This window comes from Perca flavescens, chromosome 7 (genome assembly GCF_004354835.1).
Source record: "Perca flavescens isolate YP-PL-M2 chromosome 7, PFLA_1.0, whole genome shotgun sequence".
Classification (NCBI taxonomy): Eukaryota; Metazoa; Chordata; class Actinopteri; order Perciformes; family Percidae; genus Perca; species Perca flavescens.
In genome coordinates, this window is record NC_041337.1 from 12,846,052 (window position 1) to 12,872,061 (window position 26,010).

General features: G+C 37.6%; 2 protein-coding genes across 2 annotated transcripts; one reads left to right on the top strand and one right to left on the bottom strand.

The window, feature by feature from the left end:
- Window positions 1–3,527: 3,527 nt before the first annotated feature.
- LOC114558794 (rho-related GTP-binding protein Rho6) lies at window positions 3,528–14,532 on the bottom strand. The gene is made up of 5 exons (XM_028583027.1): window positions 14,174–14,532; window positions 12,854–12,941; window positions 6,628–6,737; window positions 5,874–6,008; window positions 3,528–5,738 (listed from the first exon to the last, which is right to left on the bottom strand). The coding sequence occupies exons 1-5, from the start codon at window positions 14,291–14,293 to the stop codon at window positions 5,493–5,495; spliced, it is 699 nt and encodes a 232-aa protein (XP_028438828.1). The 5' UTR covers window positions 14,294–14,532; the 3' UTR covers window positions 3,528–5,492.
- A 4,996-nt stretch (window positions 14,533–19,528) lies between these two features.
- On the top strand, window positions 19,529–25,063 carry prim1 (DNA primase subunit 1). Its single transcript, XM_028583437.1, has 13 exons — window positions 19,529–19,772; window positions 19,953–20,110; window positions 20,364–20,470; window positions 20,555–20,628; window positions 20,720–20,856; window positions 22,520–22,578; window positions 22,740–22,849; window positions 22,992–23,083; window positions 23,204–23,336; window positions 23,431–23,500; window positions 23,588–23,685; window positions 24,108–24,206; window positions 24,882–25,063. The coding sequence occupies exons 1-13, from the start codon at window positions 19,664–19,666 to the stop codon at window positions 24,899–24,901; spliced, it is 1,266 nt and encodes a 421-aa protein (XP_028439238.1). The 5' UTR covers window positions 19,529–19,663; the 3' UTR covers window positions 24,902–25,063.
- Window positions 25,064–26,010: the final 947 nt, after the last annotated feature.

Here is a 26,010-nt window from a genome sequence, read left to right on the forward strand (position 1 = left end):
ATCTAGGAAGGAAGGGACAAATGTCAAGACTGCATAGATCACTTGCTGCTGACCTGTTCATTATTTTACATCAAATGTGTCAGTGTCATACATGTGTCTTTGTTGGCCTATACAAATCTATTTTCAAGCATCGACAGACTTTTAGAAATTCTCCTGGATATGGAGGTAATTTTATCAACAAAATCAGCAGTGCAGCCTCCCATTGTTTTTCTGTGATTAAATGTTTTCATATACACACTCAAGTTAAAAGAAAAAAAAATTATAAAGTATATACAAACAATAACACAATCATGTAACATCTAATTACAAAATCATAGCGAAATCCGTATCAATCTTCCAATCTCACTCTCAGCAAGAAAGCAAATAAGTGTAATTCCCAAACTGTTAAACGATTCCTATAACTGGATAGCCATGGTATTGTATGCCATATGCCAAAGAACAACTTTGAGGGAATAGTTTAACATTTTGGGAACTACACCTAATCGGTTTGTTGCAGAGAGTTGGATAAGAAGATCAATACAAAAGTAACGGTAAGTAAAGCTACAGCCAGCTGCCATTTAGCCTAGCTTAGCATAAAGACTGGAAACAGGGAGAGCTTGGCTAAGTTAAGCTAAATGGTTGTTGGCTGTAGCTGTATAATAACAATATAGCAATGGGAGTTGTATATTTAAAAAAAAAGTAGTTGAACTATCTCTTTAAACACAGTCTGCAGCAGAACCAGCACAAAAAGAGTAATCCAAAAAGGTGCAGTCTTTGTCAAAGGCAGTGCACACTATGGTCGTACAGTATAATCATGCCTTGGATGACAGGCTTAAAGTGCTCATATTATGCTCATTTTCAAGTTCATAATTGTATTTAGAGGTTGTACCAGAATAGGTTTACATGGTTTAATTTTCAAAAAACACCATATTTTTATTGTACTGCACATTGCTGCAGCTAGTCTTTTCACCCTGTTTGTTGAGCTCTCTGTTTTAGCTACAGAGTGAGGCATCACACTTCTATACCTAAAAAAGCATAATATGAGCACTTTAATACACCTTTGTCAAAGTTTAAACTGATTTTTACATTTTTGATAACTGAGTGTATGTATCTGTGTGAGAGAGACAGGCAGAAACTGTAGAAAAAGATAAGAACGAGGAGCGTTGTAGACAGACAGGGTGGCAGCCGTGTTTATCCAAAAGACGATCAAACCACTAGTCCATTTCCAGCTTCAGAAAATCAATGTTGTAGCAGACAAGACAAAATGTATCTGAGACTAGTGATGCAGAGTTTATTCTCACAATTTCCTTGTCTTCTATTGTATAACGGTAATGGATAAGGAGGTCATGAGTCCCTGCCATATCCTGTGTGTGATAGTTCAGGAATGGCAAACATTCAGCTACTTCATCCATGTCTTATCAGGAGTGGGCAGAGTGACAGCAGGACACAGCCACTGAGATCCTGATAAGAGCCAATATCAGTCAAGGGAAAGACAGGTCAGGGAGGATGGCTGGTTACAAAAAAAGCAAGAGAAAAGGAAATGGCAAAAACAGCAGTAGCAGTGAAGAAAAAAGGAAAGTTCTGATACCTTTGTTGGTAGTCTTTGTTCAAATCTTATTTTTTTCAGTCTATGGTTCAAATTAGCCTCGTCATCACTCAAGTATTTAATATGTGGAGTTTCATATTACTAAATTATGGGTTGCAACACACAAACTATCCTAAATGACTATAACAAATAACCTAAGCATCAGATTTCCCTCTCACTATAAAACATACATTTTTTCAATCTAAATCACCAATTTTCCATGTCTTTATACAAATAAAGTCATACATACAGATTGGCAGTTAATATAAGTTATATAAAAAATGTAGTTTTATATATAATTTGCCCTCCTAAAGAATATTTTTTGGAGGTATAACTTGTGATTCTAGGTAATACACACTACATCTAGCTAAGGAATTTCTCAAGCTCTGAAGGTGTAACACAATGGTTAACAAGTAACAACTGTTACTTACTGTTAGCTAACTCAAATAGCTAACTGATAAAACTAACGTTACATTAACCTGTTTAGATTGACGAATACTAGCGGTAGGTATCGACACTTCCTGACACTTGATCAAAATACTGTTTAATAATTATATAAACTCGGAATACTTAAATTTCCCAAAAAACACAATATACTTCAAACGACTCAGAATCACACTGTTACTTTAGGGTGAGATACCAATAGAACTAACGTTAGCTTGCTGCTAGGCTAATGTTACATTAACCAGTTTAGATTGATGAATAAAAGGTAGAATATGGTCGACACTTACCTGACACTTCAATCAAGATCAAGATGCTGTTTAATAATGATATAGACTGGGAAGACTTTAAATGACATTTAAGAAAAAACGAAATAACGTTAGCTTAATCGGATTTCCCTCTCACTGTATACTAAAAAATACTAACTCAAGTAGATATATAAAGCAAATTATACCTATATTTTTGGCATAAGGATGGCATAAGGAATTTATTAGGAAGGACCTTAAACAAACTTTGTGAAGGATTTACAAATAGTTGGTGCAAGCCAATCCTGGGCTGCTCAAGTAGGACAATGTGGTAATCCAACAAGAAGTCCCATTTTTTCCAAACAAAACAATATAAAGTGGCAAGTTTTCAAAACTAATCATGTATGTAACATGATGTATGCATGTAGCATTGGACATGTGGGTGTGTGTATGTGTGTTGGGGGAAGGGTTGGTCGCTTAAGGCTGTGTTCATGCTTCAGTGGTATAAAATCCGCAGGCTTGTGTTGACACCATACTGTGTAGCTGCCGTCATCATCTAATTGTAGGCTACACGGTCCTTAGGGACTGAACAAAAAAGTTGGTTTGATGTCCAGAATTATAAATGAATACAAACCTGACTGCACTTAATTTTTAAAACTAAGCTAAAACTAGAGCCATTTGTGTAATTTTGTAGAACTACAGGTAATAAACACTGGAAATGTAGTCTGTATCAGTTGGCCTTTCATTAAGACATACAGTAGAATAATGTGTTATCTTTATCATGGATTTATTAGTGTGAGGTGAACTATGCCCTTATCAATATCAATCACAAGACAAAATAGACAATGTGCTGGGAAGCTATCCGTCTTTCTTTCTCTAGTGGAGCCTTGAATTTGATTAAATTACCCAAATAATGTCTTGTTCTAATTTAATACAGCTCCTTGAACTCATCTACATGAAAAGTGCTGTTTGTTGAATAGAGCAATACAGAAATAATTTAAATGGACATAAAGGGTACACACAAAACGGTCCTCCCAAATGTTTATCTTGTTTGAAAGTGCGCAATATATAGTGCTGCTATACATTTTTATACCGTTTCTTTTTCAGTTCTTGTGGTATTTCCCCAATAATGTGTATTCCTATATAATTAGGGATCAGTACATCCACCAAAGGTTCAAAGGTCTATTTATAATGGATTTAATAAATAAGAAATAAACACTGACTTGTAAATGAACATCAGACATATTTATTTGAATAAAGATTTAAAGAAAGGAGCATATGACAATAACAAATACAGAATTCAGTCAATAATTTAAAGCCATAATAATAGGCAACTTGACACAAACATTTTGTTTTGCTTCAGTAACATTCTTTTTAGGGATTTCTAATAAACAGATTTATTAGAAAGGATATGTACAACAAATGAAAGTCTGTCCGTCAAAAAACGAGCAAAAGAGAAATAGTTAAACGACGGCTGTATATAGAACTACATGGAGCTTGTTTGAAATAACGACTGAAGCAGAGCTACAGAGACATGTTTTAGACGCCATGTGGAGATCATGAGCAGTCCGTCGCTCCCTGAAATGTCCAGCCGCCCCCTTCGCAGTGGCTTCTGTCTAATGCTACAAATAAAAGGTGAGGCGCCCTCTCAGAGAACCATCTCTGCCTCTCTCTCTCTGTGAACCCCGCTCACGCCTGCCCCTGCTCACACTGTTGCTAGGCAACACGTAAAATTCCAGTCTTCCGTACATCCAGAGAACTCTGGGCTTCTCGGTGCAGACCTACAAATCATCAAGTCCTCCATTAGCTGAGCTGTCAACAGCAGCTAATGCTAGAAGACTCAAGTAAATACAAGAACAACATCAACTGCCACAAAAACAAAGAAAGACAGCCACAAGCAATTAGAAACATCCAGACAAAAAAAACTATTTAATAAATGGAAAATGTCAAGAATACTTTTCAGGGAAGTTGAAAAATAAAATGAAAATATGTTTTTAGAGAAAAACGAAAGAAAATTCTTTCTTCAGACAGGACCAGCCTGTTTTTATTTGTGATTAAAATCAACCTTCCCACCTATCATCTCAGGGAAATTTAGTGTTAATGCAACTATCCAGGCTGGAAATGGCAGCAGGTGCATCTTAAAAAAAAAAAAAAAAAAACAGATTTCTAAGACTCCCTTTGGTACAAAACAGTTTGGCTTGTGTGAAAAGAAATCTTTTATGTTTTATCTTTAAAAAAAAGAAAAGAAAATGAGTTTTTTTTGGAACAAAAAAGCTGATATCCATTAAAGCAGCTCTTAAAGTATCAGTGGACAGCGAGAAGATGCATCATTAATGTAACATCTCTAAAATCAAGCCTTGTGATAAATAACGGAACAATTAATACTGCTGTGGTGATGGGTAATAAAAGGGGATCTGACAAAAACATGCTCCGACGGTCTTTACATGGCCTAGGATTTTGTGTTTGCTATGTCACAGCAAGTCCACCTAGACTGTTTTATAGCTCATGTGAGTGCTGAGTCACACTGGCTCCTTCAGACGTGCGCTCAGTTCATCCTCTGACTGCCTTTGCAAATGAACACTCTTCTTTGCCAAATTGCTCCTTCTTCTCCCCTTTCCCCCCACTGTCAGCTTTTATTTCCAAATGTGAGGGGTCATTGGGGGAATCATTTATACGAGGAACTGCTGTTTGAAATTCCCCGAGCCGCATTTCTGTAGGTACCGCTTCCTGTAACTGTCAGATTTTACATTTCATCTCGTCACCTCAGTCCATATCGTGACCTTAAAGAGACATTTGGATAAAGAGATGGATGGGAAAGGGCAGCGCTATCAAAATTTCAAATGAATTTCATCAGGGTAATGCAGTCAAATGCAGTGTTTACAACCACTTGGGAAAGAGGAGTCACTGACCTTATTTAAGCTCTCACAGCAACCTTTATGTAAGGAATCAAGCAGGTCTTAAAATGCCTGTTATGCTCTATTTGTACAGCTGTAATATTTTCAACATCAAACACTTTTTTCACTCTGTCTCTGCAATATTGTGCTGGTGATAAAAAGTCCAGTGTCAGAGCTGAATATAGATAGTGTAGCAAAGTCTAATTTTTTTCAGTGGCTGACGAGGAGGATGGACAGAGATGCATTGTAGAAATCATTTCCTTTCTTTCCCTTGCACACCCTTAGGCCCCCTGCTGAATCACCTACTTGTCCTTGCTTTCTTTTCCCCCCTGCATGCTCCCACAGTATTCACATGATGGAGCAGCTTTTGGACTTCTCCTTGCTGAAGGTGGAGGAGAGCAGCTCTGTCTTGCTGGGCAGGTGTAGGAGTCTCTTGGAGAGGCGGCGGACGGGACTGGGTTTATTGGCAGGCTGGAGTTTGTTCATGCAGGCCAGAGCCGCGGTACGGAAAACACTGTGGATGCTCTTCTCGGATGTGAAGGCTGAGCACTCCAGGTAAGCCTCTGCTCCAAGCTGCTTGGCCAGGGACGAACCCTACAATGTGAAGGAAAAATATACGTTGAGCTCAGGGAGATTAAAACAAAGAGGGATTTCTACGACTACCCAGTGTGGACGGGAGACAGAAACCTAAATAGATGCACTGAGGAAGAAAAAGTAGTCACGGCAAACCTGTTCATGGGAGATGGGAGTCTGTTTCTGATTGGACAGCTCCATGCGCGTGCATACGTCTGTGCGCAGGTCTGTCTTGCAGCCTATTAGTAGGATCCGTGTGCTGGGACAGAAGTCCTGGATCTCTGCTTTCCACTGCAAGGAGAAGAGGAACAGGTATCAAGAGATTGTCACTTGAAAGTGCAATTAGTAAACAATACAACATGTAAAGAGTGAAAATGGGGGAGGGCAGATTATTGATCAAGGAGGGGGTACCACCTGCAAACAACGAGTAAAATTAAGTTGTGGTGAGGTCAGGCTGTCATGTTCACACTAGGGGTGGGACTCAACAGAGGTCTCACAATACGATATCATCCCAATACTTTTGTCACGATACGATATAATTGAGATTTTAAACATATTGCAATATTCTGCAATATATTGTAATTTATTACCTTTTTTCCCCAACTTCAAATTTTTCTGAGTTTAAATCATGTCCCCAAAAGGAAACTATTTACTGTATCTATCTAAAAAGATACATTTCTCTGTTTGTTTATCTCACTTCATTTTTATTGCTGCAAAATGTAATAATCAAGCAGACAAACTGACCAACACATATATAATAATGGATGGATACTTGGCGTCCGTATATCAATACAGTATTGCCACCTAAAATATTGCAATACTATGCTGTATCGCAATATTATATATTATTATTATTATTATATATATCCCCACACCTAGTTCACATTGCAGCAGGTAATAATATCAATACCTTCTTCAGCACACTGTCTACTGTGTCTGGTCGGCTGATGTCAAAGCATAAGAGCACTGCATCTGAGTCGCTGTAGCAGAGGGGTCTTACGTTGTCGTAGTATGGAGAACCTGGAGAGACAAAGTCACACTTAGGAATACACACTTAGGTCTTCTGCAACAATATACAATTTTATTGATGTGATTTAGGAAGGTGGTTTTGACACTGACACTTTTATAATGTTCTATCACAACCATCCTCCTCACTTTCACACAGTACAAACACAAACAGTCACAAACACCCCAGCCAAACTGATAAAAGAGCAAATAATGTCACTAAGCTTGACACCTTTACACTTACAGGAATTCTTCCAGTGAAGTAAACTAACTCACTGAGTTATAGTCAGTGCAACTCTGCACCAATCACGTCTTTCCATTATTAGTCAATATCAAACTTTATTTACCCAACTTTTGTTTGAGTGAAGAAGAAAAAAAAACTGATTTCCTGTGAAAGAAAATTATCATCATACTGTAGGATAAACTTTCCAAGCTTTTCTGTCTGGCTTACAGGTTCAGTATCTGATAAAAAGCCAAAAATGCAAACACTATGTCTGAGCAAAATTAAAAGTATTCTTCAAGGAAAAGTTTTAACATTATGGGAAACACATTGCTTTCTAGTGGAGAGTTAAATATGAAGCTATGACCGGTTAGCTTATCTTAGCACAAAGGTAACTAGCATGGCTCTGTCCAATGGTTAGATAACCCCCAATGACAATTTTCTGTTTTACGGCCAGAAAGCAAATTTATTTATTTATAATACAAAACTTATTTTACCGAAAATGTCAAACTATTTCTCATTAATTTCTAATTCACAACATAATGCTGTTACTAACAAACACTAAGTAGAACTAAAATGGGCATTTTCTTCAGAATTTGTGTGTGATTGCTGCCAGATACTGCTACTGGAAAGTTGCAGCAAGACTTGTTTCAAAAGTCAAACATTTGAATCGGAACAGCAGTGCTGCCCAGAGGCCAATCACTCCCAAACTTTACACCGTATTCTGAGAGCCACTATTGCAAATAGTTGCAAGATTTTGTGCTGCTGAGCATTTTAATTCTTCATTTAAAATCTAAAAACTTTACTTTTCCAACAAATCTCTACTGAGCCACTAATAAACTAATCCTCAAAATGACATCAAACACTATTCATCAACTCACTTAGACAGTCTACTCTGATTGTTGACACATAAATACAACATCTTAGTTATGAGAATGTGAATTACAGTGTGAAGGAAAAATATTTTCCCCACATTTCTATAAACAGCACAGCTATATGTAGAAACCTTTCCTTTAACTCTCAGGAAGGCTTCTGTGCTAAAAACAGACCGACAGGATGTCCGCTCTCTATTGTCATTCCTCTGCCACCTAATCACTCCCCACACCAACACTAAGATTTAATTTTCTACTCCTGTCCTCAGGGGCCAAATGTGCACCAGAAGCTTTCCTTGAAAATAAAAGAGGATATAATTATATCAGGAATAGAATTTACGAATAAGCAACTAACAATAATGTTGTCTTAATGAATTCTTACCTTAATGAAAATGTTTTTACAACAATACTGCATCAACAAAGAGTACTGCCATTCAAAAGGCCCTTCTGGTTAACTCAGTCTGACAGAATGTTTGACTTAAATGTGCAAAGTAGGACAACTTATACAACTACAATCTATCAATAAAATTTTATTTTAGAGGGAATCAAAGCGCTCGTCAGATAACTATTCAGGGTGATGTACAGTAAGGCTTGAGAAAGAGGAGGCAGAGAGATCTAAAGAGGACACAACTTCCACTCCCACATATTAGCAGCCCCCTGCCTGGACACACAAACACACAAACCCAACACATACACCCTTTCAGTTGAGCAAACATTAGTTTATGTAATGAAACTGCCCTCTCTACTCTCAAAGAAAGAAAGCGAATGGAAGGATTTGGACTCAAAAGACAGGATAAGACAGTGTGTCTTGATAAAAGATGCAACGTGAACTGAACAAATGTGCTTCTGAGCCTTTTTATTATCGAAAAGCATGTGGTACACATACTGTAGAAGTAGGAGAAATGTGTCTTCTCACATCTGTTTTGTATGTAAAAGATCATATAAGTAATTCACCTAAAGCGGTGTTATCAGAGCTGAAACGATTTGTCGATTTATTAAGTTAATCGATCAGCAGGACATTAATTGACTATTTTAATAACCAATTAAAATAACAAGACATTTTATTTTTAAAAATTGTCATTTTTTTGCAGAAATGCCAAACATTCTCTAGTTTCAGCAGGATTTGCAGCTTTTCTTCATCCTATGTGTAGATTGTTAACTGAATATAGTTGAGTGTGGACTGTTAGGCAGACAAAACAAGACGTGTGAAGAATGTCAACTTTGGCTTTAGAAGACTGTGATTGGATTTTTTTCTTAACTTTTCAATATTTTCTTAAAAAACAAATTAATCGTTATAAATATAGTTAATAAAGACAGAGAATGGAAAGAAACATACATAAAGATTGACAGGAACTGTGTTTGTGTGTGTTGAAAAAGTAAATAGGTCTTATACAATGTTTTCCTCTGGAAAGGGTGACTGTCCAGAAAGTTTTTACTCCGTGGGAGAAAAACACACAAACCTACATTAGTTCAGTGCTGGTTTCAGTTACATAAGACCTTTTTTTAGGCGGCTAACACCATAAGGCAGTGAGGAGGTCATGCATATCTTTTTGCTTAGTATCATTCGCTTGTGCCTTCTGTTCACAGTGGCTGTACGCAACACACAGTTGCACACATAGTAAAACAAAACACACGCATGTGCGCACAGACACACACACACACACACACACACACACACACACACACACGCACACACGCTTCCACCCCCTGCATGGACGAGGCATCCCCCTCTCCCCTGTGAAACAACCCCTCTGCAGGCCAACTGGCACTGCTCAACTTCCTCTGAGCCTCAGCCTCAGCCAATGCTATTATGAAATAAATCTATATTGGAGGCGATTTGTTATTGATACTATTTACATAATTTCCCCATATGTTTAAGGTAATTACTGTATGATGTCAGTAGGCCACCAATGCTTCTCTGAATTGTATATATTAGGGCTGCAAAGATTAATTTCTTGATTCACAACACTTTTTGTCTATAAAATGTCCGGGAAATTGTGAAAAATACAGATTGTCATTTTAAATTCTTTTTTCCATATCGACCAATAGTCTAAAACTTAAAGATAATCAGTTTAAAAAGATACAAAACAGGAGAATTTTTTTTTTCAAAATCTTACAGATGAGATTGAAATACTGTATAGCTAACTTGGTAGCCATAGAGATTTTACATTTCTTGTAATAGATCAGTTGTATTTCTCAAACTGGGGCCTCTGTTGGTCTTTGATTGTGATTTTTGTTTTTGCATTTCCATGCAAAACTGTAGATTTTGGTCCTAACTTGCTTAGACAGGCTTGTTGCTCAGGTGTGTCGTTCATTGCCCCACTGAATCCCAGTGAAAGAAAAGAACGCTTAAGGCCAGACACACTGAACCAGACGACCGACCCTCGGCAGAAAAGGCAGTTGGACTGATCAGTCTCCCCGAGTTGGTCAAAAAGTGCCACGGAACACACCAAAGTGACGAGACGTAATACATAACAGCAGGCAGCACTAATCTGTATAACCTCCTGAGACCCAGCCCATTGACTTATGTCCACTGTATTGGACATTTGAGTTTCATTCCTCTCCTTGGAATCGTTTGTGCAAGTCTCTTAATTCCTGCTGTACTGTACAGAGGACATCCTGGGCTTTTCAGTGATGTGTTATTTGATTGGCTGGGAGGCCGGGAACCGCCTCTTTCTTTCAATCCAAAATGGACAGCATAGGAACAAGCACATTTTATGGAAAGATAAGAGATGAGTCAAATATTATTATTTATTTTATGATAATCATATATTTTCTTGTTCATTAAGGTGTTAGGAATCATATATTGAGTTCTGATAGAAACTACATTATGTATCTTTTGAAAAATTGGCATTTTATGAATGTCAATTATAGTGGACATCAGGACTATCTTCATGTAAATAATGACTCCACATCTACCAAATTTGTCTTTTTTCATACTCAAATGATCCTGTTGTCCACTACAGTGGACATTCTTTAAATAAATAAAAATAAAAAAATTTAAATTGTAAGATGTTTTTTTAACCTTAAACAGGTATGGAATCACAAAAAAATCTGATTAGGAAAAACAAAATTTTCCTCGGTTCTCAGGAGGATAGAGAGCCGAAGTCCCACCCTTCAACTTCTGGTCCATGGGACCTTAATTCGGAAAAAATATGAACGAGAGTCAATGTAGAGATAATAATAATTTTTTGATCCCGTTTGAATTGAGCCATGGATTACAAATGTGATGTTTGTCAATTTAAAACATTATTTTTCAACCGAAGAAGGTCTCAGTTTATTGTTAAACCGTTGAAGTATAAGACTGTGAAAATACGTAATTAGAAAGACTACACACTTCGGGGATGTAACGTTACTCAAATGAGCAGAGGATCTTGCTTGTTCTTTTGCTTATCTGCTGAAAACACTTCACAGGATAAAACACAGCAGTTAAGATAACGTTACTGTTTAACAGAGCTAAGCTAGCTAGCTAGCGAGCAAGCCGAGCATCAAACTAGGTGAGGTAGATTGTGTGAGACGGGAGATGTAGTTCACAGAGCGGTTTCACACAAAACTAAGTGTTCATATGACAAACCTACAGCTAACTGAGAATTTCTTCGGTTGAAAAATTATCTTTTAAATTGACGAACATCATATTTGTAATCCATGGCTCAATTCAAACATAATTTGCTTCTCGCCGTTCACTACCGTTCATATTTTTTCTAAGTTAAGGTCCCATGAGGTCCACTGGAAGGGGCGTGACTTCGGCTCTCTATTGTCGCCTAAAAATTAAAACCGGCAGCTGATTGGACGTACGCGCCATGTGGGTCTGGTTTCTCCTGAAATTCAAAGACAGACTGTCATGGCGGCTTGTTCCGAATACGATCTCATATTGTACTAAAATAGTTCACCGAAACGTTTCTTAAAATATTTTAAGCAAGAAATGGGCCAAGCAGTGGCTGAATCTGTCTTCATTTCAGATCAACAGGGTTAGCACTCTACCAATCAGATGGGTTATTTGAGTCCGACTGCCGGCAGTGGCCGCCGATTATACATGTCAAATCGGCCAAAATGAAGGCCAACTCGGACGGACAATGGCACGGAACACACCGAACAGACTCAAGTCACTGACCTCGGCAGACTGTCCGACGGCTGATTATCATAGACAGTAAAAGGCCGATTATCGGCTTAGTGTGTCTGTCTTTAAACGTGGGGTATACTCGCCGCAGCCGACCTGTCGAGCACCAGTGTGACGTCATGGGAGCGCGTGGTGGTCACAACACTAGTTGCAGTCTTCTCCTGAACAGAGGTGTTGCTAAGAGGAAAGGCTACCGACTTTGCTATTTCTACAGACTAGAAGAAGAAGAAAAAGGTAAACAACGGCAGATCTGGCAGCAGCATTGAGGTCAATGCTTTGATTTGATTCAATGACCTACTTTGATCGGATCAAGCCTTTCATTCGCCATAAAAGAACTCATCTTAACCCAGTAAGTTTACAAGAGAGACTTGCAGTCACTCTGAGAGTCCTGGCATCCGGTTGTCCTCGAACTCGTCCATGCTTCCTGTTTCCGCTTTGTCACTTTGTTGCTTTATCGCTGAAAAAAATAGAGTGGTGCGCGCCCTCTGGTCGCGCGCTCAAAATCCTGGCTTCATTTTGACGTCACATTGCCGTGCGCGAGCTCGGCTGCAGCGACTGTAAAACAGCCCTTAATGGAATTCACACCAACGAATCAAAACAGGACTGGAAGATAGTGATGTCTGGGTAAATAGCAACAACACTGTTTGTAAAACAACGAATGAGATGGAGCTTCATTAACGTTACATCGTTACTCGACTCCAGGCCGACTGTGTTGTTGGGAGGGTAAACAAGTTCCACAAATCAGCCCATGAATACAGCACTGATACTGACTGCTTAACTCATTGCTCAACAAACATGAAAGCTTGGGGAGAATTTGAAATTGGTAGTGAGTCAAAGATAGAGAGGAGAGGTGATCACATCCTTGTTCTTTGACAGATTTATTAAACTGTGGTAATAATAAAAACCCAAGCATAATCCTAACCTGATGTGTCCCAAAGGCTGAGTTCAACACGCTGGTCTTCAAGCTCCAGACAGGCGGTGTAGTTTTCAAACACAGTGGGGACATAAGTCTAGAAATGGAAAAAGGAAAAGGTTTAGGGAGCATTTATCACAAATGTACATGGAAATGTTTAAAGAAATTCATCATTTAGAGAAAAAATAGAACAAATGTTCTGGAAAGTTATTTCCAGCCTGAACTCTTTTAAAAAGAGCAGCAAGGTCTGGTTACTAGAGAGGGTTGCGGAATAGATTAAAGGGCAAGTTACTATTTTTATTTATTTAAGAAAAATGTTTTTATGTTATGTCATTGAGTATCTTGTCTTGTCCTGATGTATGTTGAGGACCACAATGGAAATAAGTCTTGGACTTTATTGTGTTTTTATCCTCGATTGTATTTGATGTCCTTTTATCATGTGTAAGGCACTCTCTTACAATTAAATAAATCAAATCAAATCAAAATGTCCATCTCAAGTTACCAGGGATTCAGTTAATGAGGCAACAGCAAAACGTATTACATAATTATATAAAATAAAAGACAAGCAGATATTTACATTTGTGAAGCATTGTGATTTTGAAATGACTAAAACAATCATTTTGGTAAAATTAGCGGTGATTACCATGGCTTTAAAATCAATTCATTGGTCCAGCAGTGCTCAAACATATATCACCTATCACTCCCAATGTAAAGGGTTTTATGTAGCCCTGTCTAAATTACTAAACTAAACCTATGAAAATACAGCATATAATCAAATATCCTTTACTACACATGTATGCCAATCCAATAATACCATAAACTATATGGCACCATGGGATTTTTAGAACTAGGGTAAGGAGAGAGGAGAGGGGAAATGTAGTTGATGCAGCAGTAGCCTACAAGGACAGAAATAAGTACAAATAAATAGAGTAAAAAAAAAAAATAAAAGAATAAATAATAAAAGGTATAGGCTACAAAAATAGAAACTATACAAGAGCAACAAATAAAGACAAAATTAAGAGGTAAAGTGACAGTGGTGTGATTAATAATAATAATAATAAGAAGAAGAATAATAGGCCTCTAAGAATAAATAAGATCACTATTTAAATGTAAATTAAGTACTACTGGCATAGGTAAAGTAGCTTAATATAGTCAAGGAAAACTCTTCCAATCAAGTCTTCTGGTCCATATGGGAGTATTTGGGTAGTATTTATTCTTCCTTGGGGTAGGAAATGAATCCCAAAAGCATCGGTATATTTTCAGTTCCAATCAAGATGCAGCCGAAAAAGAACTGTTGACGTTATTGTAAAATATATCTCGTGACGTTACCTCTGGATAACAGTCCTTGGCCAGGACTTGTAGCATCGCTGTTTTACCGCATTGGACGTCCCCGACCAGCACGAGTTTACACCTCGCTACAAAAGGCTGCGTGAGTCTTCTTTCCTTCATGGTGCAGATGAATTAAACGGGCAGACTATCACAAAGAAATAAGAGTGGGGATAATAACGATAAAGTTTTGTGAATCCTCTCTGTAACCGGCTGTGTTTCTGCTCTTCTTCCTCAGTCAGTCAGCCAGTCAGTGAGTGAGTGAGTGAGGCAGAGCAGCAGTCAATGAGGGAATCACTGCGGAACTTTATATTGTCGCGCCAACCAATGAGTGCTGCGCAGTGCACGAGGTCTCATCTTGTATGGTGGTAATGGTGGATGGTGAACTGCAGAGCCACAGCCGGGATTTAAGAAATACTTACGTCCCCTCAATGCACCACGTAAACCACCCTGAACCTCTCATTTGTATAATGCTACGCAGATACTTAATGGCTAATACAAGTAGAAATACCAAATACTACATTTCAAGTAAAAGTCCTGAATTAAAAATGTTACTGTAGTAAAAGTACAAAAGTGTTATTATCAGCAAAATGAAAAGAAGCCTATAAGTAAAAGTGTTCATTATGCAGAATGGCTCCTTTCAAAGTGTTGTGTTATAGAATATTACAGTATTCAGTTTTTATCACTAACAATACATGTAAGAGCACTTTAATGTTGTAGTTTGTTAATGTGGAGCCAATTTTAGATACGTTGTATAGGCTAATCTAGTATATACTACTAGATTAGTAGTTTAGTATTGCATCATATCTTATGTAAAAAGTAACTAGTAACTATAGCATGTCAAAGAAATAGTGGAGGAAAAAAGTGCAATATATACCTCTGAAATGTAATGAATAAGTGTCCAAATTTAACTTACAGTACATGAGTAAATGTACTTAGTTACACTACCACTTTAGTTGAAACTCACAAAATGGGAATTATGGCAGTAGTGGAATGTAACTAAGTACAACAACACTGTAGTTAATTACAATTTTGGGGTACTTGCACTTGAGTAGTTACAGTTTATGCTACTTTAAAGTACTTCTACTCCACTACATTTCAGAAGGAAATATTTTACTTTTTACTTTCTATTAAGTATAGGAACCTGATGAAGTGTGAACACAAGTTAACGGGGAATTTTGTCCTCTCATGTCCTTTCTGTGGAAAACCCCTGGTTATAGTACTAACATCTAATTTTGTTTGAGTATTGTGTGTGCATAATAGTCACAAGAAGTCATCACAAGAAGTCATCAGAAGTATTTCATCTGACATCAGTTATCTGACTTGTGTCAATAGTGTGTGCTGGTCATAGATTAACAAATGTTTTGGAGTTTTATGACCTCAAAGTCTTTTAGTATCTCAGTTCAGAGGTCGGAGCTTCATCATTTTGATCAAATAAATGGTAAAAAATGTAAAGGCTATGAAAAGGTTCAAAGGTGGATATTACACAGAAATTTAGCCAATCATAATTTACTTTAAATGTTGTCTCAATGTCTGTTTTAATGTGATTTTTTGTGTTTTATCCTTCAGACCAACTGTGGGATACAGCCATGTGAGGATGCATGCAATTATTTTTACATGAAACATATGAGTGACTGTAAGTGTAAGTACATATGTTTATATAACACATAGTGCGGCCTCCCAACCCTGAATAGATGACAGATGGCTTCATCAATCTGAAGTATAACAGAGAATTCAAGAGTGCCAGCCATTTGGAGAGGAAGTGGAGCATGGCTAGTTGTGCAGAACATAAATGGAAACAACTGTTAAAGAAGGCTCTTTGATGCCTTAATGTACAGCGTGAAACTCTGGATGGGGACATGAATTGCACCTGCTGCCTGGAACAGAGAGAAACAAGGTAAACAATGTCCCTCTCTGTTTTGCTTCATTGGATTTCTATCTTCATGCTCTCAAATGCATTATAACATTCAAACTACATATCATAATACTTCACTCCCTCATGCTAGATTATTGGAACAACTATTGGATGGATTGCCATGCAATTTGGTAAAAACATTCATGTCCCCATCAGGATGAATTATAATAACTTTGGTGATCCCTTAACTTTTTAAATCAAGCGCTATCATCAATTTATTGTTAATTTGATTTATTACTAAATACCTGCAAAACTATTTACCTTTAAATCAGCCTCAGCTGTATATGTTTAGGGCTAATTACTGTAGCAAATGTAAGCATGCTAACACACTAAACTAAGATGGTGAACATGGTAAACATTAGACCTGCTAAACATCAGCATGTTAAAGGTCCCATGACATGGTGCTGTTTGGATGCTTTTATATAGACCTTAGTGGTCCCCTAATACTATATCTGAAGTCTCTTTCCCGAAATTCAGCCTTGGTGCAGAATTACAGCCACTAGAGCCAGTCCCAGGGGGAGTGCAAGGTGGAGGGTGGGGGTGTGGCCTTGACCAACTGCCACTTTGCTCATTCGAAAGCCATGATGCCTCTCTCTCTCATGGGTGGGCCAAATTCTCTGGGAGGGCAAAGCAGAGAAAGGGGAGGTAACCTTGCTCCTTATGACCTCATAAGGAGAAGATTCCAGATCGGCCCATCTGAGCTTCCATTTTCTCAAAGGCAGAGCAGGATACCCAGGGCTCGGTTTACACCTATCACCATTTCTAGCCACTAGGGAACCATAGACAGGTTGGGGGAACGCATATTAATGTTAAAAACCTCATAAAGTGAAATTTTCATGCCATGGGACCTTTAAACCTGTAAAGATGTAAGCATGTTGATGCATTTAGCTCAAAGAGTCATGCTCACAGTCGCTAGCATGGCTGTAGACTTGTTACATCATGTACAGATTAAACAAACAACTTACATGTTAATTAGTGAATTTAAGTTCTAATTGGGATGTTTTAGATTGTTGGAGTGAGTTATGCTGTTTATAGTCTTTATGTTAGTTTTTCATCTCACTCTTGGAAAGAAATTGAATATGCAAATTGAATATGCATATTTTCCAACATGTCAAACTATTCCTTTAAGGATAATCTTACACCATAAGGACGTTCCTGATGATGGAACAAATAGAGTTTAGACATTAGCACCATCAAACACAACGTTTGGTAACGTGATCACTGCAGACTGCGGTCGAGAGAATTTCTAACCTATGTGTCCCCAATGTTTTCCTGATGAAAGGCGACAACACTCTGAAACTGTGGCACACTTTGGTCATCTGAGGATGCAGCGACTTTTATATCAACCCCAAACTACGACTCCTTGTATAGGCCTACAGCTAACACAGTGACCTGCAGGGCTGGCCAACATGCCATGGCCACCTGATGTATGTCTGACCTAGATTTATCAGAGACACAGCTGAAAGTTACATTTTCACCCCTTGTTTCACCTTATATCTAACTCAACCCACTGACATTTAGTTTAGTTGTGTGTGTGTGTGTGTGTGTGTGTGTGTGTGTGTGTGTGTGTGTGTGTGTGTGTGTGTGTGTCAGTGGATGTTCGTAAGCATTAAGTATCTGTTTTGTCTACTACTCTATGTAATGTGCATTAATTTGCATACATACAGTGGTAGTGTCGGTAGAGACAGACAGTGTTAATCCCAAATCCATTTCAAATAATTTCTAAGAAAGGTCTAACCACATCCCCTATGGCTTGCAGTGAAATAATTTGCATAATTCAAGTAAGATGTGGTTGAAAGCTTTTGCATTATGTAAATCAGGATATTAAGAATATTACCATAAAAACAAGCGCAATCATCAAGTGGAAATGTATTGGCATGCTTGTCTATTAATTGCTCTTGAAAGTGGCACAGTTCAGTGATGCTGCAAAGGAGAAAGTAGTTCATTACCATTAATCAAGTGCACAGATATTTCACATATTGTAGCATATTATGCTAACACAGCTGGCTAATTGCAACTGTGGAACGTAAGACTCACTGTCAGCATTTACATGTCAAATATGTGAAAATATTGATTTCATTTCTTAAAAGTTTCATATTCACATGATGTCACTAACTTATGATATAACAGGAGGATTTAATACATTCGATGGAAGCTGCACTGTATTTAAAAAGGTTTTTATTTCCATTTTGTTTGAAATAAAGACAAAATGACAGATGCATGGAAGGAAATTATAGAGACATTTTAATGACAACATTGGAAAAGTCAAGAGATGAGATGAGACAAAATGAAAAAAAATTGTATATTTAATATACAGCCACAGTACAATGGCCGACTGTTATTTAATATCAGAAGTACAATAAATGACGAGAGCTCTTATCGCTGCACAGCCCTTAACCTTCAGTGTGAACAGCGCCACTTCAGTCCGATGAGTTTGAGACTGGCTAAAAATACAACAGTGAAAAAAAAACCCATCAATATTAAGCAATCAGTGTTACACTATGTAACTAGTGGGTAGGACAAAAAGGGGCACCACCCTTGCCCCTTTTTGTCTTGAATTCAAAGTGCCCTTTTCAAATGTCAAAGCAAATGTTGTCCTTGTATGTACCTACAAGTGTCTCTGACTAAAGAGAGAATGACATTAGAGAAATCTATCCAAAACAAAAGAGGACAGTTGTATGAAAACACAAGCACATCTCGACCCTGCATCCCGGGCTATCTCTAAAACCAGGGCAAGTGTCCTTTTTGTTTTCCACCTCTTTCCTGAGAGTATCTGTGTATCTTCATTAATTTTTCATTTTGACTGTTTCCAGTCTTTCTGTCAGAAAATAAATGTCCATAGTGTTTCAGTAGGCTCTGCCATGATGAAAATTACTATTGCGTTCCCTGAAATGGGGCTCTGGGTGGCAACCCTGTAAAAGTTTCTCATGAAACTGTACTGCCCTCTAAAGGTGTAAGAAAGAAATTAAAATATAAACAAAGTCATTAAATCACAACACATTCAACAGGATTCAATAATAGTTTTTTTGCTGGAGTGATTATAGAATACTTTTCTTTCGTACATTGCATTATTTTATCTATTTTCGCTTAAGCTATTAATTCATTTATTTTCTTATTAGTATTTGTTTTTATTTGTTGCATTTATTTCATTGGTTGATCACATTTTTGCAGCAGAGTAAAATGACTACACGTCCCATGATCCTCTGTTCGCCCGGCTACACTTCCGTTGAAGGACGAATATTACAAGGTGGGGACAAGCTTTGAGAACATCAACTAACGTAGCCTATTATATGGCACCGCAATCAAGTTAAACTCTTTCGTAACTAATTGTCTTTACTTTTTCTTGCGGGCGGATCTAACAAAGAAGGATATTGGGGGAATATCGATTACTTAGGAAAACAATTTCCGCGTTTCGTTGACGTCATTGACTCATCCTTGTCTCATTGGTTTTCTCCTCCGCGTAAGAGTTTTCCCGCGCTACACTTCAACACACCGAACTGTCAGTCTGTAGCAAGCGTCTTGCTGGCAATTTAACCTAATTTTACAACGGTACCATAGCTGTTACTATATTGTCACTAATGTCGTCCTCAGATTACGACTCGGCCTGTTTACCGGACTTATTACCGCTGTATTACCGACGCCTGTTCCCCTTCTCCCAGTATTATCGCTGGCTGAACTATGGAGGAGGTGAGTAACGTTACAGGCCGGGAAAGCCAGCAAAAAGCAATGCTAGCAAGTTATGTTAACCAATGTTATTTGCGATTTAGCAGCAGTTAATGTGTCCTTTATTCCCTCCCATGCCTGATAGTCAAAGAGTCAACAACACTGTCGGGGACTAATGTGTTATTTTTGTATCTACAACCTCAGTGCAGAAGAACTACTTTCAGAACCGAGAGTTCTCCTTCACACTCAAAGATGACATCTATGTCCGCTACCAGTCTTTCAGCACACAGACCGAGCTGGAGAAGGAAATGCAGAAGATGAACCCTTACAAGATTGACATTGGAGCCATATACAGTCACAGGGTGAGACAGCATACATCTACTTTTGCTTTTCACTTGCTTTTTAGTGTCACTGCAGCCATTATATTGATAAAGTTGAATCTCTTTGTACATAACCTTAGTTGTCAATTGTTTATGTATACTTTGTTCAGCTTTGTTGTCATTGTTTTTAGCCGTATGTATATTTCTGTGAGAGCAACAAACAGCCAGAGTCAAATTCCCTGTATGTGTTTACAATTATCTGGCCATTAAAACCGATTCTGATTCTGACCCACAGCCCAATCAGCACAACACAGTGAAGTCGGGGACCTTCCAGGCCCTGGAGAAGGAGCTGGTGTTTGATATTGATATGACAGATTATGATGATGTCAGAAGCTGTTGCAGGTGAACTGATTATGGGGTTTATCTTGTTTAATTCATAATATCTTGACAGTCGCATCTCTGAGATAACACAAACTCTCATTTTAGTGCTGCAGACATTTGCTGCAAGTGCTGGACCCTGATGACCATCGCCATTCACATCCTGGATAGAGCTCTTCGAGGTTTGTTTGTCATTGATTTTCTGTCATGTTATCTTTGATTTTTGGCAGAATTAGAATCAAACACTTATTTTCGATGTATGTGATCTTCTAGAGGACTTTGGTTTCCAACACCTGCTGTGGGTTTATTCTGGCAGAAGAGGAGTGCATTGCTGGGTGTGTGATGAAGCTGCCAGGAAGCTCTCTGTAGCAGCACGCTCTGCAGTTGCAGAATACCTCAGCCTGGTTAAGGTAACCGCTTTTATTAGATGTAGGATTGGGCATCGAGAACCGATTCCTACTCGGAATCATTTCAAAAATTACGATTCCATTGGAATCGTTGCTTTACTGGAATCGTTTGGAGGATTTGTTTTCAAATTTGATCATCTGTTCCAAATTTAATATGCGCAAGTTTTGGTTTCCGTAGCAGCCAGGCGCTTGTTGTGTTGCAGCTAGGGATGGGCATGGTTTGGATTTGAACGATTCTGATTCCAATTCGATTCGGTTCTTATCGATTCTCGATTCCAATTCTTTGAGTGGTGGAGTTGAAACGGGTCACATGCTTACTTCACAAATACGAGGAAAGTTTTATTTTGATTCAGTGGTGGTTTGCAGTTTTACAGGGCTTTATCAATGTAAAATAAAGCCACACTAGAGCACCGCTTACTGTGCTCCATGGCTGCAACACAACAAGCGCCTGGCTGCTTCTGAAACTAAAACTTGTGCATATTAAATTTGGAACCAATGATCAGATTTGAAACCAAATCCTCCAAACGATTCCAATAAAGAAACGATTCCGATGGAATCGTAATTTTTGAAACGATTCCAAGTAGGAATCTGTTCTCGATGCCCAACCCTAGTTAGAGCCGTGCAGCACAGTAAACGGAGCTCTAGTGTGGCTTTATTTTGCATTGAAAAAGCTGTAAAACTGCAAACCACCGTTGAATCAAAATAAAACTTTCCTCTTATTTGTGAAAATAGGCATGTGACCCGTTTCAACTTCACCCCTCAAAGAATCGGAATCGAGAATCGATAAGAACTGGAATCGAAAGGAAGAATCGGAATTGGAATTAGAATCATAAAAATCCAAACCATGCCCAACCCTAATTAGATGATTAGAACATATGTATTTATTAGCAGCAGGGCGTTGTGTTCAGCATTGTGTGTGTATCAGTGTGTTTCTCTCAGGTAAAATAGTGCCCAAACAATAAATCATCCATTTTATCTCCGGTATAGTTAAGACCCGGGCAGGCTTCATAGAGCAATAGTCTAACACACGTAAGAAGCACTGTAATCTTTCAAAGCTATGAGGTAACAAAAGGTTTGATTATTTATATCAGTCAACTATTCTTGGTCTGTTATATTTAACAGATATTATTGGGCATGAGTACAGTGTTAGTGTGGCAGGAAGTTATTCACTGAAGCAGATTTGCAAAGATGAATTGATAAGTTAATCAACAGAAAATGAATCAGCACCTATTTTAATAATTAATCTTTGTAGTCATTTTGTAAGCAAAAATGCAAAACCAATTTCCTTGTGCCAGTTTTTCCATTGTGAGGATCTGATGCTTTTTTTGTCATAAAATATGATAGTAAATATCTTGAGGTTTTGGATGTTTGGTCGTATAAAACTACCAGTATATGAATACATCACCTTGGGCTGTAAGAAATTAAAACGGGCATTTTTCACTATTTTGTGACCTTTTATAGACCAAGCTATAGATCGATTTAACGCTAAAATTATAGTCAAATTAATCAATAATGAAAACATCGTTAGTTGCAGCCCTACACGGAACACAAGAATATTCCTTTCTTTCCCATCAACTGGATATGTTTTTGTTTTTTTGTCCTATCTGTATAAAACCAATTAGTTTAATTAAATTTTTTTAATGTTCTATTCACTGTTGTTTTATAGGGAGGCGAAGAGACACTGAAGAAAGTTGTGCTCTCAGATCCAATTCATCCTTTTATCAGGTAAGAATCAGTATTTTATTAGTGAAGCTCAGTATGGAGCTGTAACTGTTTGTTCAATTAAGATGTTTTTGTCTAATTGCACCGACTGTTATAGAGGTCTTTGCCTTTGACGGATGTTGCGGCTTCAGCTGTTAAAAAGTCTGTGCCTGTGATCTCAACAGAGAGTCTTTGGCGGTGGTGGAGCGATACTTCCCTCGGTACGCACTACAGGAACAGGACATACTGGGGCGTAAGGAATCTGTAGACAAAGTGCTGGCACTCATGCCTGAAGATATCCTTTTTTACAATATGCAGTAGAGCTTAGAAAAAAAACCCTGTATTTTCTTTCTCTCAAATATGAGAGTGGTCTCTTTTTCGGTTTGGTTAAAACCTTTGTGAAAATAACTGGCCTTGACCTTAACTCCAGCTTTAACATGTAAGAAAAGAATTACAGCAGGACTTCCAAAACGAGAAGAAACCTGAGAACCGTTGGAAACTGGTGAAGGAACAAGCCAATAGGAAACAGGTTGGTAATTCTGCTTGTATTACATAATGGCGGTTGTTTAACCTAGAATTGATTTTTTAAATATTACAGCAAGAGAGCTTATGATAAACAGATACGATGGTATAATCTTTCCTTCTCCAGGGCACTGTCAAAAGGGGCCAGTACTTTGAGAAAGAAATCATGCTGCAGTATTGTTACCCACGGCTCGATGTGAACGTCAGCAAAGGGGTGAACCATTTGCTGAAAAGCCCCTTCAGTGTCCATCCCAAAACCGGTGAGCATAGACCTAAGGAGATTTAATCAAGATGGCGCGGTAAATACACCACCAACAGTCTCACTGTGACTTCTCTCTTTTGAACTCTGGCCAGGGCGTATTTCTGTTCCCATGGATCTCAAAGAACTAGAAACGTTTGATCCTTTTGCTGTGCCCACAATCAGGTAAGCGATAATTTAATGTCTCGTGCTCTGTTGTGTGCAGCGTTTGATATTCAACAGAGCTAATGTCATAACTTTTCATTTTTGTAGTCAGATCTGTGAGGAGCTGGATCGACCCAGGACCGAGGAAGAGAAGTCAGAGGAGAAGGAAAACGAGAAGGACGCAGCAGAGAGACGAAAAATCAGAGGTGAGATTCTGAAATGTGAATTTCAAGCTTATGGTATATCACACACATGAGCTGTACCTTCTTTTCTTTTCTTTTTAAGTTATAAGCAGGCCAAGTTAACCACAAGTTAATCTAGCATTTTTTTCCTGGCTCAAATGAGGCAAATGTGGTACATCAACTTTGACACGCTGAACCTCAATTTATTTTCCTCAATATCAAAATAAATTCAAACATATAGCAGGTACTGAAGAAATGTGGGGCCTATCCTATTGTAGGATAGGAATAACTGAATTATTGACATTGTTATAATTTTGATCATTAATAATGATTATTTTTTACACGATGAGATATGCTAACTATCAATGAGAACCCATGGAGCTTTAGTTTATTAAATTATTTATAGTTTATTCTGAATAATCTGAGTAACTGATTACTTTTAACAGATTACAAAAGAACAAGCCTGGCGAAATATGTGAAATACTTTGATCAGTTTCTGGATAAGATGGCTCGCTCATGGAAAGGAGAACTTCTCAAAAAAAGTGGTAAGTTTTATTCTTAGTAGATGAACTGAAGGCGACTTTAAAGGGGTGCTATGCAGTTTTGGCAATTTCTTCGTTGTTTTCTCACTTTTTGCTCTCAGGTTTCTCTATAGAGCTCCACCTACAGCTTCGGAATAGATATTTGGAAACGCCGTCGTAAAAACTCGTTGGCGACTTCCCCCCCCTTTACTCGTGTCTGACTCCTCCCTCGGTCAGTCTGCCATTTCCTCTTGCGCTGTTCCTCCATCAATACTTTCCTAGCTTTCTGCTTTTTTTTTTGCCAGCTCAGCCATGACGATAGTGTGAAAAACTCCATCGCTACCTAGTTCTTATAGTTAGCTGGGTGGTTTTTCCGCTCACAGGTGCTCAACCCGAAAAAAGTCATCTAACCATTCCAATGACTCCGAAGCTGTTTAGTTAAGGTAAATTAAGCTAAAATAACTGTATAGTTCCCCTTTAAGAAGTTGGTTTTATATATATTTTGTTGCTTTTTTGCCTTTTTATATAGTACAGCTAAATATTTGACAGGAAAGGGAGGGAGAGAGAGACAGCAAAGGGCTGGGGGACAGAGTCAAACCCAGGCCTTAGTATATGGGGTGCACACTCAACCAGGTGAGCTACCAGGGCGCCACAGAAGTTTGTTCTTTCATGTAATATATATTTGTTCCTTTCTTTTAGATCTTCAGAAAGACTTCTGAACTGGATCAACAATCAGGAAGTGCTACAGAAGTGTAACTGTTAATAGCTCCCTGTTACTTAATGTGGGTGATGATGCAAACTGTCCCCTTATGAGGGCTTCATGTTGTGGTAAAGAATTGACATTTTTTCTGGTGAACAAATAAATAAAATCAAAAACTGAATAATTTCATCCAAATCAGTTTTATTACACTCTTATGAAACTCCGTAATAATACATTCATAAACAAAACACAAGTAAATGATGTCCTTACTGTAGGATTGTATGTTTGTCTGCTTTCTGCCAACATTTTTCTATTGTACAGTGATTTGTGAAAATAAATCTATTTCAGTTTTTTTTAAATCTTGTATTCCTGTTACTTTTCATAAAAACATAAGAATGTTTGCAGATATTTTTATTTTTTATCTTGAATAGCAAACAGTTAAGTAAGTTAGTTCATTTGACATTTATTCTAAGTACATATGAGAAATTGTATACTAATACTCTTATTCCATTACACATCAGAAGGAAATGTTATTACACATCAAAATTAAACAACCATATATAATTTGATTATTACAGATTAATTAATATATAAGCAATATATTCTTGTGGTAGTTGTTGTCGAGATCATTTTAACTGCTTTTGTAAACTTACATTTTTTTGAGATTTTAATATTGAATTTAAACATGAACATTTTACAATTTATCATATTTAATATGCTGATCATATGTATGTAAAGTATTTATCTGTATCAGTAAAATATAGCTGTCAGATAAATGTAGTGGAGTAAATAATATTTCCCTTTGATATGTAATGGAGTAATAAGATAGTAACATTTATATATTCAAAATTAGCAAACTATGGCCAGACAATTGTTAAGTTGGCTCAGCTGGTTTGGATGTTATTTTGACTGACATTTGTAAAAGTAGAAGTTTAAAGTAGGTATAAAATTAAAATAAGTACAAATAATCAAAATTGTACTTGAGTAAAATAAAAATCTAGTAACAGGTGACAGTTATTTTAACAGACATTTGTAGAAGTATAAGGTAGCATAAAATAAAACAAATACAATTACAAATACTCACATTTTTCCTTAACTTGAGTAAAATACTGCTTTTTCTATTAACCT

Excerpts from the sequence above, each read along its gene's own strand:
- LOC114558794 (XM_028583027.1), bottom strand. The coding sequence starts at position 14,293 with ATGAAGGAAAGAAGACTCACGCAGCCTTTTGTAGCGAGGTGTAAACTC. Across the intron at positions 12,942-14,173 it reads CCAAGGACTGTTATCCAGAG|ACTTATGTCCCCACTGTGTT; the intron begins GTAACGTCACGA and ends TTCCATTTCTAG. Across the intron at positions 6,009-6,627 it reads TAGACAGTGTGCTGAAGAAG|TGGAAAGCAGAGATCCAGGA; the intron begins GTATTGATATTA and ends TTCTCCTTGCAG.
- prim1 (XM_028583437.1), top strand. The coding sequence starts at position 19,664 with ATGTCGTCCTCAGATTACGACTCGGCCTGTTTACCGGACTTATTACCG. Across the intron at positions 23,337-23,430 it reads CAGTGTCCATCCCAAAACCG|GGCGTATTTCTGTTCCCATG; the intron begins GTGAGCATAGAC and ends AACTCTGGCCAG. Across the intron at positions 23,686-24,107 it reads AGAGAGACGAAAAATCAGAG|ATTACAAAAGAACAAGCCTG; the intron begins GTGAGATTCTGA and ends TACTTTTAACAG.